The following is a 14,086-nucleotide window of genomic DNA, read 5'->3' on the forward strand; positions in this document are numbered from 1 at the left end:
ATGTCTCTAAAATCAGTCGGAGGGGGTTGGCTGCTAAAACTACATGTAACGAAAGCATGTACTATTATCGCCTGTCTTTGCAACCGTACTGCCCACACGCCTTACTTTGGCATCGTTGTGTAGAGGCGAGAAGCCGCTACCCATGATGTATGTGTCATGTGCACAGATGGTGTCGTTGTTGCAGCGCAATGTGTGGTGCAATCAAAGCTTAATTTGGCCTCTCCCTTGTTTGACACGAAGGGTCCAGAAATGGCGTGAGTAGACCCGGGCAGCAAGACAGAGGAATGCTAATTCATGTCCACCACCTTTGACCATGGCAGGCCCGCTACGAATAGGGAGCGAGTACGATTGCAAGACTAGACTGTAGGACTTCCACTCGATGTATCATACGTTAGGCATGTAAGCTTTCAAATGCTTGAATAGATGTAACGCACTTTGGTATCATTGTGTAGAGGAAAGAAGCCAGCACTTGATCGTGCATGTGCTGCGTGTGCAGATGGCACCGTTGAATGCCATGCTTAACTCAATCAGAGCTGAATTTAGCCTCACCCATGGTGTTCAGAGATGCTTAGCTCGGCAGTACGTTTTTCCATTCAAGCAGGAATGGTTGCATCTGACGAGCTCACTGCGCCATAGTAGGTATAATTTATCAAACCCAAACTGGTGCTCATCATGAGTTACAAGGCCTACAAGTGTGCGACTTGTTGCAGAAATCTCACGCTTGATCAGCTACGGCCAGTCTGCATTCAGCACTTGCAGACCAGAAATGGCATGAAGAGTCTTGGGCAGTGAGACCATTCCTTTTGACAATGGCAGGCTGTGTCAGTCACCATAGGGAGCGCAGCTGCCCCAACCATCTACGAAGGTGGTCAAACTCGAGTGCCAACAGTAAGGGGATCATTTGTGCCCAAACACCTCTTGCTAAACAAATGGGCCCACACTAGGAATAGAGAGCGAGCACAACTGCAAAGTTTGACCTTAAGACCCCCATTAACAGTAGCATAAGTTAGGAATGTAAGCTTTATAATGTGCGAATAAATGTAATGTAATAATGCGTAAGCATTCTTTGGCGAGTACCCCAGCAAAATCTGTCTCTCATGCAAAAAATGTAATGCCTTGCATCTACAAAAAAATATGTAATTTGCAGAGTTAAGACATTTAATCGTTATAATAGTGAAAATGTATTCGACTGGTAGCTTTATAAATGATAAGGAACATTAAAAAAAAGAAAAGAGAATTGATCAGAGAGAAAGCTATTCTTGCCAGGCCACCTTGAAAGCTTACTTTCCTGCATTACAGGTGCTTGTACACCACCCCCGGGAAATGCGCCACGGAAGTGGTGTATGAAATTCCCCTTGAGTGTGGCAAGTCCTACATAGAACAGACTGGACGCTGCATAAATGAATGAGCCAGGGAACACGAACTAAATCTAATGAAAGATGACGTGGCACATTTGCCAGCGCACTGCAAGGCCTGCATGTGCAAACCACGTTTTTCTGAGATTAAGATTCTTGGCAGAAGTCGAAATCAAACAGCATGTGAGCTAATGGAAGCTTACTATATAAAAAAGAAAGGTTCAAATTGCATTAGCGATACATCGTGCTCTACAAATCGGAAATAATATTGTTTGGCCACTGGGTAATGTAGATTTGTGAGCAGCCTGCGCATGCGTGTATGTATATATATATTCATGGGTCACAGCCCAAATTAAATCAGTTGGAAGTGCTGCCCACGTTGTCTTTATGTGTCTTCCTTTCGTGTGTGTTTTAACTTGCGGCAAAAAACGTCTTTTAGTAAGGTGGTTTTGGTTTCATATCCAATTGCGCCCTTTCAGCCTAGTTTTCGCGAAAAAGAAAAGAAAAAGTAAAAACAAGGCTTGTTTTAAAATCGGGTAAATACAGTAATCAGACATTCGTGAGGTATGGTTATGGCTTGAAAAAGCTTCCTAGGGCAGACTGAAAACATGTTTTCGATGAAAGGTGATGCGTGTTGAGAGCATACACTGTCCCCCAAGGTCCATCTAAACAGATGCTGCCACTAAAAGGGGTCGCTATTAGGGTCACTATAGAGATCAGGCACGTGCTTGCTGACTGGTAAAGTTTCAGTTATCCAGCAAAAACCAATTTTTTGATTTTGGCTTGTAACCGGGACCTTCAGTTGGAATAACATTAACCGAAAAATCGAATTAGCTGGAGTCGAATTAACAGTAGTCTACTGTAGTATCTAAAAGGTAAATGTGTCTTGTGTGGAGCTTACATACACTGTATTTTTTGGTGGCAGGGTGCAAGACATTTTCCTATTTCAACAAATGTGATTACTTGCATGGAACTAATGATCACGGGTACTGCAGATCGTTTGGGTGGCTTCTTAGTAGTCTGACATTTCGATTCTAAACAATTGCTAAATTCTGCAGAAAGTTTGCCAGAGCATTTAGCAGGTGGTAGCATGTACCCTGTCAAAGGCTAATGCCACCCTAAAACATAGCAGAAGCATGTGTATGATGCTACCCTATGCTGTGCACTTCTCTGTTTCTGATGTTTCAGTATTCCATTAACTGTGATTGCATACAGGCAGGCTGGAACTCCTTACCAAGTTTGCAAAGCCTGTGTTCTAGTGCAGCCGTCAGTAATGCCTTGCGACGTTGCCACATTAACTGCATGAAACTGCACTCTCTGCAAATGCTGAAAAGGCAGCTTGACAAAGTTTGGTGCATTCATAGAAATGTTGGCCTGCCTTTCCAAGGTAGTCTCATTTTGCCCAGCAGGGTGTCCACCAACCGGGAAAACTGGGAGTTCTCAGGGAATTTGAATAGTCTGAAGATACTTGAGGGAAAACTCGGGAAACTTGTGCTTCTATAAGGGAAAATTTGCTGTAATGTTATTGAAAGTGAATGAAAGTCACGCTAATGCTGGTTCCAGTAACAGAAATCGCAACAAATTGTATTTGACACAGTGTCATTGGCTTGAGGAGTTTCCAAAGTACAGTCAACGACAGGTTTTCCAGACGCCCGATTTTTCTGACATGCCCGATAATTCGCACGACTTCGCAGCACCACCACATACTTTCTACGTTCGCTGTTAAGCTTCTTGCCGTGCGTTGCCGGGTTTTTCATTGTAAGAATTCGCCACTGTCAGCAATGGTATCGACTCCGCCATTGTAATCCTCCAGATGGGCTTCGAAGGTTGGAAAAAAACGCGTTGCATAATACCAGTTCTCAAAAGTCAGCTTCGCCTCAGTACAGGAATGTTACGTGGTGAAGCATAAGCGAAAGTATTGCGGTGAAGCATAAGCGTGGTAAAAGGGTGATTGTCATAGTACACAGTATGTATTCCTTAGTTATAAACGCGTGCACCCCCCATCTCCTGTCACAGTACGAGCACCAATATGCCTAATTAGTGTACTGGCAGGCCTCCAGAGCTTTTTCAAATGTGCCTGTGGCAATTTGAGCCCTTAAGGTTGACACGCATTCATTTTTTCGGACTGCCCGATTTTTCGGACATTTTCGCTGTGCATAGGGTGTCCAAAAAATTGGATGTTGGCTGTACAACTGACCAAGAGAATGCTTCAAATGGTCCGTGGAGCGACCGCTTAGTGGAACAAGGACGACAACAGAAAGGATCCATGCATTTAGGAATGAACGGGAAAAAAAGCGTGCTGCCGCCTCTTTGAAAAAGCTTGAAGTGTTCGCTGATGCCGCCATGCAGGTGTCCCTCATCCAAACCAAAATAAACGTTAAAGCAGTGCAACCCAACACTGAGGTGTCGTGTATGGGCTGAGAATATGTCAGGACAGTTGAGGCTGACTTTCCAGCTGCTGAGAGAGAATCTTAGTTGTGACAAAGTTCAGGCCTCATACCAATGAGCTTGCGATCAGTTGATAGAAATAGCTCATATTTGAAAATATTTGCTTCTGTGTGCGTCTACTTTTCATTGGTATTTGAAAATGTTTGACTCGATTTGGTATGGGGCTTGCCATTTTTTTTTCCAGATATCTTATTTGTTGTGCATTTTACTAATACCTTGCTTCTGTTTCGCTTTTGAATAAAATAACCATTACACCTTATTATTCAAACTGGATTTAGTAAGTCTTTGTTTCAACATGCTTACTAGAGAGTGACAGAATCGGGCAACATGGTGTCAGCCCGTCTTGACATATAACAAAGTTCTGTCTCATTCAGAAAAACTTGCAAAGGCACTCAGGGAATTCGGAAATGAAATGTCTACTTGGTAGACACCCTGGACTGGCTCAGTTACTTCCACTTGAAGGCATACTAAGTGTGCCGCTTCAACAGCTTTTTGTTTTGACAGGTAAATGGTGTGTATATGATGATGGCTGCTCAAAATGGTGTAGCTATGTTACTGTAGTACTGGCAATGAGCAAAAAGAATAAAAGGAACCAATGGGTTCAACATTTTGTTACAAACACATGAAACCAAGTAAAGCATGAGGGAAATGAATTGCTCTTTTAAATTGAAATGCAGAGTTAATAAGGAAAATGGAAATGAAAGTGGATTATAAGACAACTTGCTGCGAGTTTGAATTGAACACATCTGCATTACGTGTGCAGTGCCCTGCCATGTGAGCTACAGCAGTGGATGTCTCGTCATCTGACCCCCTGGGCATTTGTGTATGTGCAGACTTCGGCCACTTGACAAGGAATTCAGTCAATGTGTGTCGGATTCATATGGAGGCTACAAAACATCTCTTGTTCTCTTCAGCACTGCTCTCACTTTGCTTTCAGGTGTGGATGTATTCAAATCACTTCTCTCACATGGCTGACATTCCACTTGGCATAAGCAGGGGGCTACACTTATGTATGCCTGTGAGCAAAAATATACGGACCGCAGGCTCACCAAAATAGCTGAATTCATTGGTAATCCACACACACAAACTAAATTGTTGAGTGCACTGGAAAATTTGCAATGCCAAAGCTGTACTGCAGTACTCAATTTCAAGTTGCATCATAGGCAGAGAAGCTAACTGGCTTCATTGCAGAATTCCCTGGTTCATATACTTTTCCTCACGGCAGTGTCATATTTATTTGCACATTGCTCACACCCTCCACATTGGCCATTAAAAATTTAAAAATTTTCCCATGAGTAATCACGAGAACCTTGAACATTGCTGCAGCAACAGTTGTCCACTTGTTCTAATGTCAGTATGGACATCGACTTTGAATAGGTCGCGCCAGACTATCTTTATTTATTCATTTAGTGACTAGCTTCAGCTAGTGCCTGCAAATAAAAGACGTTAGTAGTATCTGCTTGTGCAGAACCTGTGCTCTTACTACAAAGGTATGTGCTGTTTGGAAGTAACATTTTGTTTGAGTTCACAGTGGCTGACATGAAAACCACGATTTACAGCCACTGTGTATTTCGTTTTTCTATTTAGCTCCGAAAACGTTCTATCACCAGATTTCTTCCGCATAATTATTGCACCCCCAACGTAGCATCAATTTTCCTCAAACAAAAGTGTAAGCATTATGAGAGCAAATATGGCACATCAATCGAAAGCCAGATGCCATTCAGCTGTGCTTGACGACAAGGAAGAAGCCACTCTCAAATGAAATAAGGTCAAGTAATGAAATAATCGCTAACGAAAGGGGCATTGTTGGAAGCAACTAAGGACTATGTAGACAGTGTTAGGCGACTAAGAGATTAGGCACAGCATGATTCAGTTGATGCAAGGAAAGATACAAGTGAACATCTGGGAAAGGTCTTTCCAGGTCTTTTCTTTTGCAGGGTTCAAGGTCTTTTCTTTTGCAGTAGACGTTAAGCAGGAAGCATTGCGAGTGAGCTAGTTGGTAGGAATTCATAGCTGTGTTAGTGTGGACAAAGAACAGGAATGTCTGAAAGAGCTTGTGTTTGTTCTTTACTAATGCGAAAGCATATTTCCCATGAGGCAGGAAATCGGGCATGATCAAGTGATGGTACAAAAAATTATCATCATCAGTGATGTTATCGGTGTCTTGTATGACGTCATTAATAATATAGAAGATAGTAAATGGCATAACAATAGTAATTAGTGGTAATTAGGGGTAATTAATGTGAATTAACGTTACAAGTTAGAGTAAGGTAACCTATGGTAGAGTAAAGTGAATGATGGTGGATTAAGGTGGGTAAAAGTGGATTAAGGTTGGTGTGAATCAGAGCAAGGTGGATTAAGGTCGGTACAAATTAGAGCAAGGTGGATTAAAGTAGAGTTGCGAAGCACACGTGACAATTTATTTGCCAGCTGTGATTTGCCCCCTTTAAGATGGTTACCTACAGGCAACACATGAAAAAAAAGATTTTCTTCACGAGTTTTGGTTTGGAGTGTGAAATATTAGGCTAATCATCTTTGGTAAGCACTGAATGACAGGCTGCAAGTGTCATTTGTAGGATTAAAGAAGGAACAGAGGACAAGGAAAAAAATTTGGCGCACAACCCGCTTTCTTTTGAAAGCGCAGGCCGAGCAAAAAAGATGCAATTTCCCCGGCTGCAGAGGTATCACACAAGTAATGTAGAATAAATGCAATTTACGCCTCTGTTTCACTTGCCGCGAGAACTATCTGTACAAGTTCCACATGAAGCCATAGGTGGCTTGGAGGGAAGCTCACTTTCAATGTTCTGTTTGGTGTTGCTCACAGGCAACAAACCTATCACTGAAAAAGATTCCCGAAAATATTTTACAGCAAAGCTCTTAAAAGGACTTCCACGACCATTTTCCTTTGTGGCGTGTTCGGTATTGGAGGTCAGTTAAGGAAGAGCCAGCAACATAGCCTGCATCAGAACCTCTAATTCGCTTTGAAATGAAATGATCAAGAGTGATAGAATAAAAGTTACCATGCATATACCTTGCTCGAATTGACAACTTCTTTGCATGTTTATCTTACCCATTAATTAATCATTTTTGGTTCTCACGTCGCATTTAACCAACTCCACCTTGGAGGTCAGCTAGGAAGAGTTCAAATTGACAAACATCTTGTGGGTATCGCTTTTGGGCCTTTCAGTTTTAGCACCTCTGCTTCACGTTCCCATGTGATACGCGTCCCCGTCAGCATTTCATGGGCTTTTGCTTCTGAATCCAAGGGCCTGCCGGGCATCCAGCCTGCTGCTGATATAAGGGGCCTCAGCCCATCATCGCCAGATCCTCCCTGGGGACCTGTGAGGATCCTGTCGAGACCTCTGTCCCCGGTGCCCCTCAAGGAGCACTATTTTACATTTGAAAGGTGTGAAAATTTTTGTTACTCAGCTTTGCTTTCCTTGATGTACGAGTTGCTTGGATTGGCATAGAGCTGTGAACATTTTTTTTTTACATCAAATATCCTCGTTCTAGGTGTATTTTGCACATTTTGACAAAAATTAAGCATTTCTTTCAGGTATTTTTATGTCCTATCTCTAAAGGGTTAACTAAGTGTGAAGAAGGCGACATGCTTACCAGAGAGGCTGAAGGTGGAGTCCTGGAGGTTGCGGCAGCCACTGCGTGTCAGAGGCCGACTGTGGAACTCTCGGGGCGTAGCTGGGTACAGGGGTTCCTTGTAATATGGTGCGGGTGGTGGAGTTGACTGTGTCGCAGGGGCAGCATTTGCGGGCGACACGGGCGGCTCTTCTACAGTCTCCGGTTCTGGCGTTGGGGCCGATCGATCGATCTTGCGTGGAATTGAAGCCTGTAAGGGACGCCAGCGTCAATGGGGTTAGAAGGAAGCTTCAACTTAGGTGACAGAGGAAGGTAAAGTACTTAATCATGTAAGGCACATCCTCGTGTAAAACCTGGCATGGGGCGTCACTCTGGAGTGCAAAAATGTAAAAAAAAAAAAAAAAAAAGGTTTTGCGAAGTGCATAACATGTACCATAGTGCTACAGGATAACTGAAGCAGATATGTGTTGGTGAAGCAAAGGAACAAAATTATTTTGTGTGAGCCTTTTTTCATCTTGCTGAGTGCTGTACTCCTGCAAATATATTCTGTAAATACTCCCTCGCCTGTTGTCTCCTTTCACAAAACAACTTTAGGGGAGGTGCTGGTTAATAGCCATAGTAGAAGCTGGGTACAATGCAGATAGAGTTCGTTTGTCAGGAGCAGTGGTGAAAACAGGGACACAGCTTCCACTGCAAAGCTCTGTCTTGGGAATGTAAAATGTGCACCTCCCCCCAAATGTGGACAAACTGAAAGAGATTAGGCTGCATTATTGCATTTCCTGCTTTGCCAGGCATTTGTGACAGTGAATTTGTTCAAGCTCCATCATGTCCGTTTTGGTCCGCATTATGCTTGAAGACTGGTTGCGGAACGACTGCACATAGCACTTCCTTGTGGTTATAAGGAACAGGTGTTCATATCGCTTTTTTCTTTTTCAATTCAAGTTATGCTGATAGTGCCTTTGTTCTGGTTAATTTCTGTAAGCCGTTGCACACTATCGAATGTGCAATGTAATTATGGGGTTCTACGTGCCAAAACCACTTTCTGATTATGAGGCACGCCATAGTGGAGGACTCAGGAAATTTTGACCACCTGGGGATCTTTAACGTGCACCTAAATCTACGAATGTGCAATGAGAGATGCTTGAACAATGAGTTCATATTAACATAAGGACTTGTTGATCTTTTTGGTTGAGCACTTTTCACCGTTTGACAAATGTTATCACTCAGCGTGGGACGGATGTATTGGAAGTTTCTGGAGTGTTATTGATGGTTTTATCCGCTGTCTGTTGTCACCGAACCTTGTGTAATCTGATTGCATGTATGCGTGACGGGAATGGCGTACAACTTTCTGGAAGACACGTGGGCACCAGCGAATACTCTGAAACGTTTGATGGCTCGTGTATAAAAGCCGATGGGCTTGACCGGCAGATCAGGTTTTCGCCGATCACCGACTGTGTTTGCCGCTATCGTTGTGCTCTAAGTGTAGCCTGTTTTTGTTGGCGCAGGTCCGCCCTATAAAAGTTAGTTTTGTCATTCACAGTATTGCTATTGTGTTCTTTACCGTCACTACTCCGTGACAATATTACTTGTTAACGTCATGTAACACAAACAGAGATTATTTGTCACTACAAAAAGCGAGTGCGTGCTATTGGTAGACTGTTCATGCAAAATTGCAGTGTTACTGGAATTTCGCTTTAGTACTGTGACATCTAATATTTATTTCAAAAGTAGCACAACACTAGAGGGACCAAAATTTTTGTTGCAAGACATTCTAAAATGGGAACCACATTGATGAAAAACCTGCTGCTACAGCTTCTGCTAGGATTACTATTACAGTTCTGCTATTCTCAACAGCAGCCTCTCCTTTCATAGGTCAAGTCTGTCTGCTATTTATACATGCCTCATGGTACATTCCAGAATAGTTGCTCATGCTCACTTACATTTGAAAATGTACTATGGCATTTGCATTGCATACGTAATTTGACCAGAGGCCCCTTTTCTACAGAATCCTAACAACATTCAAGAACTTCTCAGTACGGTATGCATGTTTTGTGCCATATGATCCTTGATAGAAGTAATAATCTGGTGAAAAACGTTCACCGGCAAGAAGTTAAATAATGTATGCAAGACATATTTTATTTCACAGCAGTGCTGCCAACACAAGTACATTACAGCACATTCACCTACGAGTGCTCAGTTTTACTGCATGTAAAAAGAAAAGGAGGGAGAGCAACGAGATGTGTTGTCTCTGCAATACATTTATGTGCACATAATGTCACCACTTGCCTCCCTCTGCCGGACAGCTGAATAGACGTAGCTGCAGTTGGGCGCCATCGGGATGAACTTGCCGACGCCCTTGGCAGCATGCACTTCTCCATTTTCAACGACGACTCGCCCCTGAGATATGACGAAAACCGGAGCACCTCGGCACCGGAATCCCTCGAGAATGTTGAAGTCACTGGCAGACTGGTGAGTCTGGGCCGAGAAGACGTGCTCCTTTTCGGGGTCCCAGATCACAACGTCTGCATCAGAACCAGCCTGGATTCTGCCCTGCAATGCAGAGCCAAAAAGAAGATACTTTGTTGGGGGTGCTGCCGGATTAGTTCATCTTTTAAGAAACTAATAAAAAAAACTGAGGCAGCACAACTAAATGATGATAAGGAAGCAAATGCACATTTGTGATCTGCATTTGCTTCAATTTCGGTCCTCGTCTAGTTGCTAGGTGTGTGTGAAAATTAATTTTTGAGACCAAATTGAATGTGAATTGAATAGTGCCAGAAGTGAATCAATAAAGTATTCCATAATGTCTAATTGTTTTCGAATAATGATAAAGCAGTTTCTCACTATTAATATAGAACTAAGCTCACATCCTTGTATGTACATAATCGCAACATTAGCAAGCTTATGTCATTACATTGCGCATTATCAAGTGTTGTCTAATACAGGAACAAATAGGCAGTTTGTTTACATAGTTACGACTTGTTGGTGAGTACAAATGATGGCAGTTTTGCCAGAATAACTTGGCTCCCTGAGTAACCTAACAGCGCTCTGCTATGCAACTCCTTGTTTCTTTAGCCAAGTACGATGTTGGGCTAGTTGGTGCATCTTGCGTCTTGTCTATTATGGTTGCCAAAGTGAAATTTATCACACTTTTGCTTCAATTTTATGTTTGATTGCACACAATTGGTAATTTAGGATATTCAGAAACTATTCAACAGATATCTGCATTTAAGAATAGTAACCATTTTATTTGAAGACTGAATTAATTGGACAGAATTCTATTCGTTATTCGAAAGTTGAATATTTGCACCCCTTACTAGTTGCACTGTTTTGGCTTATCTTGGGGAACAAGACAGCTGCAAGGTTAAGAAATGAAGAAATGAATTTGTCATCAACTTGACGCAAACTTGAAGCAACTTGAAGCCTCGAGTTGTTGACGAATCCGACTTCGCCCTGCCATCTGCTAGCCGCCTGCTTAGCTCAGATGGTAGAGTGGCTGCCTTGGAAAGGCGGTTGTCCCGGGTTAGAGTCCCGGACCAGGATGAATTTTTCTTCGAATGCAAGGCTTTTCTTTCGAGGAACCCGTACGGGTTTCCTTTGTAGCAATTGCTACGATTTGGTGGATGTCTAATTTTCCTTTAATTAATTACTTCTCTCCACCTTGCGGGTTTCTGCAGAACTAGTATGTCATACAATAAATTGCTTGAAAAATCACTATTTTGCCATTGTGTAGCACATAACTCAGGAACTATAGCAACTACACAGGAACTAATGATATATTTGAAATCTCGTTGAAATGCTCGATAAGTGGGTGGATTTTCAAATCTCTAGTACAAATATATAAATATGTTTTTTCGAGGAGCATTCCTCCTTGTAAGCATCTCCCATCGTGACTTTTGTGTGGCTGTGTGTGTGTTTGCCAGTGTCGCATTTTGCTTACCTTCCGCGGATAGATGTTGAAGATCTTTGCAGCATTGGCACTGGTGACGGCCACAAATTTGCAGGGATCCAACTTTCCGGTGTTCTGAAATAGATGTTGTAATATTTTAAAGTACAGTTTTGGCAGAGTCCAAATTTTTTCATGACAGGCGACAGTACCCTTTTTTTTTTTTTTTTTTGTGCACTAGTGATGTGTTTTCTTGCGCCATGTTTGGCAGTTCAATCTTTTGCATCCGTATTAACAGATCTTCACAGCTCAGGCAAAAACGGCGCTTCAAGCAGCGATGCTACTTTCCGAACTGGCTGCGAGTTATGAAGTTAAGAATTGCGTCACCAAGGCAACATGAACTAGTCAGTCCCTTCTCATTTAAATGGTAGCCACTACAAATACAAATAAATACAAATACCTTTATTTCAACATCAGGGATATTAGGGGTGCACCCAAAAAGCCTATGACTGGCTTGACAGAGGGGCGCACCCCCGTACATAAAAACCGGCAGCAACAGAACACGGACAGAACAATAGAAAAAAAAAGACTACAATGCATAGGTAAACATCATATTCAATAAAAATTAGTGAACATCCTCTTGCAATAACAAATAAATGAAGGCGGCAGAATTAACACGAAACGCTCAAGGAACACTAAAGAATGCAAAACGAAGAATAACAATAAGAAAAGAAAAAGGGAGAAAGGAGGCGCAAACTTGCAGTAAAAACAAAAGGTAGCGTTCTTCTGACATCTCATTGCCGTAGTTAGTATGTTGGCCTAGCGTAATTAGAAGTTTTTGTTACGATCCTTGCACTGTCGTGTCTTATGTGTCGCTGTGCATTTGAGTGATGCTACACATGGAACCCTGTTATCCAAATGTGCCTTATGGTTTCCTTTAAGCAATAGAAAACTTATCACTCAGGCTTCTATCATAACCTTCACCAAACATTAAGTACTAGATGAACTTAAGCATGATGTAAATAATTTGATAAAATGAAACGTGCTGCGCGATTCTGAATGCCTTCAAGAGTTTAAGTGTAGTCCGAGTAGGACTCCATATATGGCACATGCATACTCTAATTTAGACCGTACCAAAATTTTGTGAAGTGTTAACTTCAGGGACTATGGGGCATCAAAACAGTTTTGACGCAGATAATCAAGCATGCGATTTGCATTGTCAGTTACATATTCAACATGCATATTCCACGAAAGATTAGTCCCCCTTTTAATATTGCTCAGTCTGAACCTATGACGTCTGTCTTACTGAACTTTGTTGATGTATTTTGTCTGTGTATATTGTGCAAGGGGGCCGGGGCCCTTGTGAGGTGCTCTGTCGCCTTTAGCCTCGGCCCCCTCTTCGACTTTGTCGGAGGAAACAACAAAGAAAGAAATGTGGACACCAACTTATTTATGACTGTCAACCGATGGTAATAGAATATTATTGAAGGAGTAAGTATGCGGACTACGACTATAGGTGGGGGGGGGGGGGGGGTAGAAACTTGCATTCTTTTACATTCAGTTGTATTAAGTGTCACCAGTCATTTACTTCACTGTTCAAATACCCTATCTAAATTGCGTTGAAGATCGAGATCATCAGCATGGTTAGTAATTTTTTGGTAAACTGCACAGTCATTTGCAAACAGTCGGGCAGTTGAGGAAGAAAGGCAAGTAGGAAGATCATTGATATAAATAAAGAAAAGAAGAGGGCCCAAAGCAGACCCTTGCGGGGGCACCAGATGTTATGGCAGAATTAGATGAACAAAAGTCATTACTGTTGCATACTGACTACGGTTATAGAGAAATTCCTTAACTCTTGCAAGTACACCGGGGTCTATGTTAAGTTGATTAAGCTTGAAGATAAGTAGATCGTGTGAGACGGAGTGACATGCTTTAGCAAAATCCAAATATATGCATTCAGTATCAAAGTCATGATCTGCATTAACAAGTCATTAGTAAAACAGCAATTCCATTTTGCTCGAACTGCTTTATGGAGTCCATGCTGATAAATACTGAAGGAGGAATTTGACGCAAGGAATTCACTGAAGTGCAAGTATATTATATGTTCTAAGATTTTTACTGGAATGGATTAACATAATGCGGGATGATAAGTATTGGGAAAATGCACAACACGAGATTTATGCACAGGTGCCACCGTCCCTATCTTCCAATCAGCGGGCAGTGCAGACATCTGTAATGACTGTTTAAAAAGCTTTGTCAACATTAACGAAGAATAAACTTCTGCACAGTTCAGCATTTTTGATTAGATACAATCTGGACCGACCGATAAATATGCTTTTAAATTGACAATCAGCCGCCTTCCGACACCAACTGCAGCAATAGGGATGGGATCCATTGGTAAGAAATCGGTTATTGGTGTATGTGGATATACTGTGTAGGTGCTCTTATGAAAATGATTAATGAATGAGCTATGAATACCGCGTCAAATGCCCGACTCGGAGGCATTTGACCTGTGCCAGTCGTCACTCATTGCACTTGCTGTCAAGCAATAAACTCATAATCCGGGGTGGCACTGCAAAAAAATAAAAAAAAATGAGGAAAAGTCTGCAAACCGTGTTTTTTTGCTACCGAGAGGCTGGCTTTCCCGCGAAGTTTCGGTGTTTAGCGGCTAAGTGTGCTCTCTACACGCGAAATTTCGCCAGCATCACGAAAATGTTACAAGATGCCGCACAAGATCTCCCTAGTGTTGTTAGATTAGATAAAAACAAATGCTAAGAACCATGTTTGCTCCCGCACAGTCAGC

The 14,086-nt window shown here is 42.2% G+C and overlaps 1 protein-coding gene across 2 annotated transcripts in view; it reads right to left on the reverse strand.

The window, feature by feature from the left end:
- Positions 1 to 14,086, reverse strand: part of LOC126539200 (dihydropyrimidinase-like) — a 54,904-nt gene that overhangs the window by 3,851 nt on the left and 36,967 nt on the right. For both annotated transcript variants that reach the window (XM_050185946.3, XM_050185945.1), the window contains 3 exons: positions 11,338 to 11,421; positions 9,684 to 9,947; positions 7,419 to 7,647 (listed from right to left, as the gene is read on the reverse strand). In XM_050185946.3, the coding sequence (XP_050041903.1) occupies positions 7,419 to 7,647; positions 9,684 to 9,947; positions 11,338 to 11,421 (577 nt within the window). The remainder of the gene's footprint in view (positions 1 to 7,418; positions 7,648 to 9,683; positions 9,948 to 11,337; positions 11,422 to 14,086) is intronic.

Source organism: Dermacentor andersoni, chromosome 11, assembly GCF_023375885.2.
Source record: "Dermacentor andersoni chromosome 11, qqDerAnde1_hic_scaffold, whole genome shotgun sequence".
In the NCBI taxonomy this organism is placed as follows: domain Eukaryota; kingdom Metazoa; phylum Arthropoda; class Arachnida; order Ixodida; family Ixodidae; genus Dermacentor; species Dermacentor andersoni.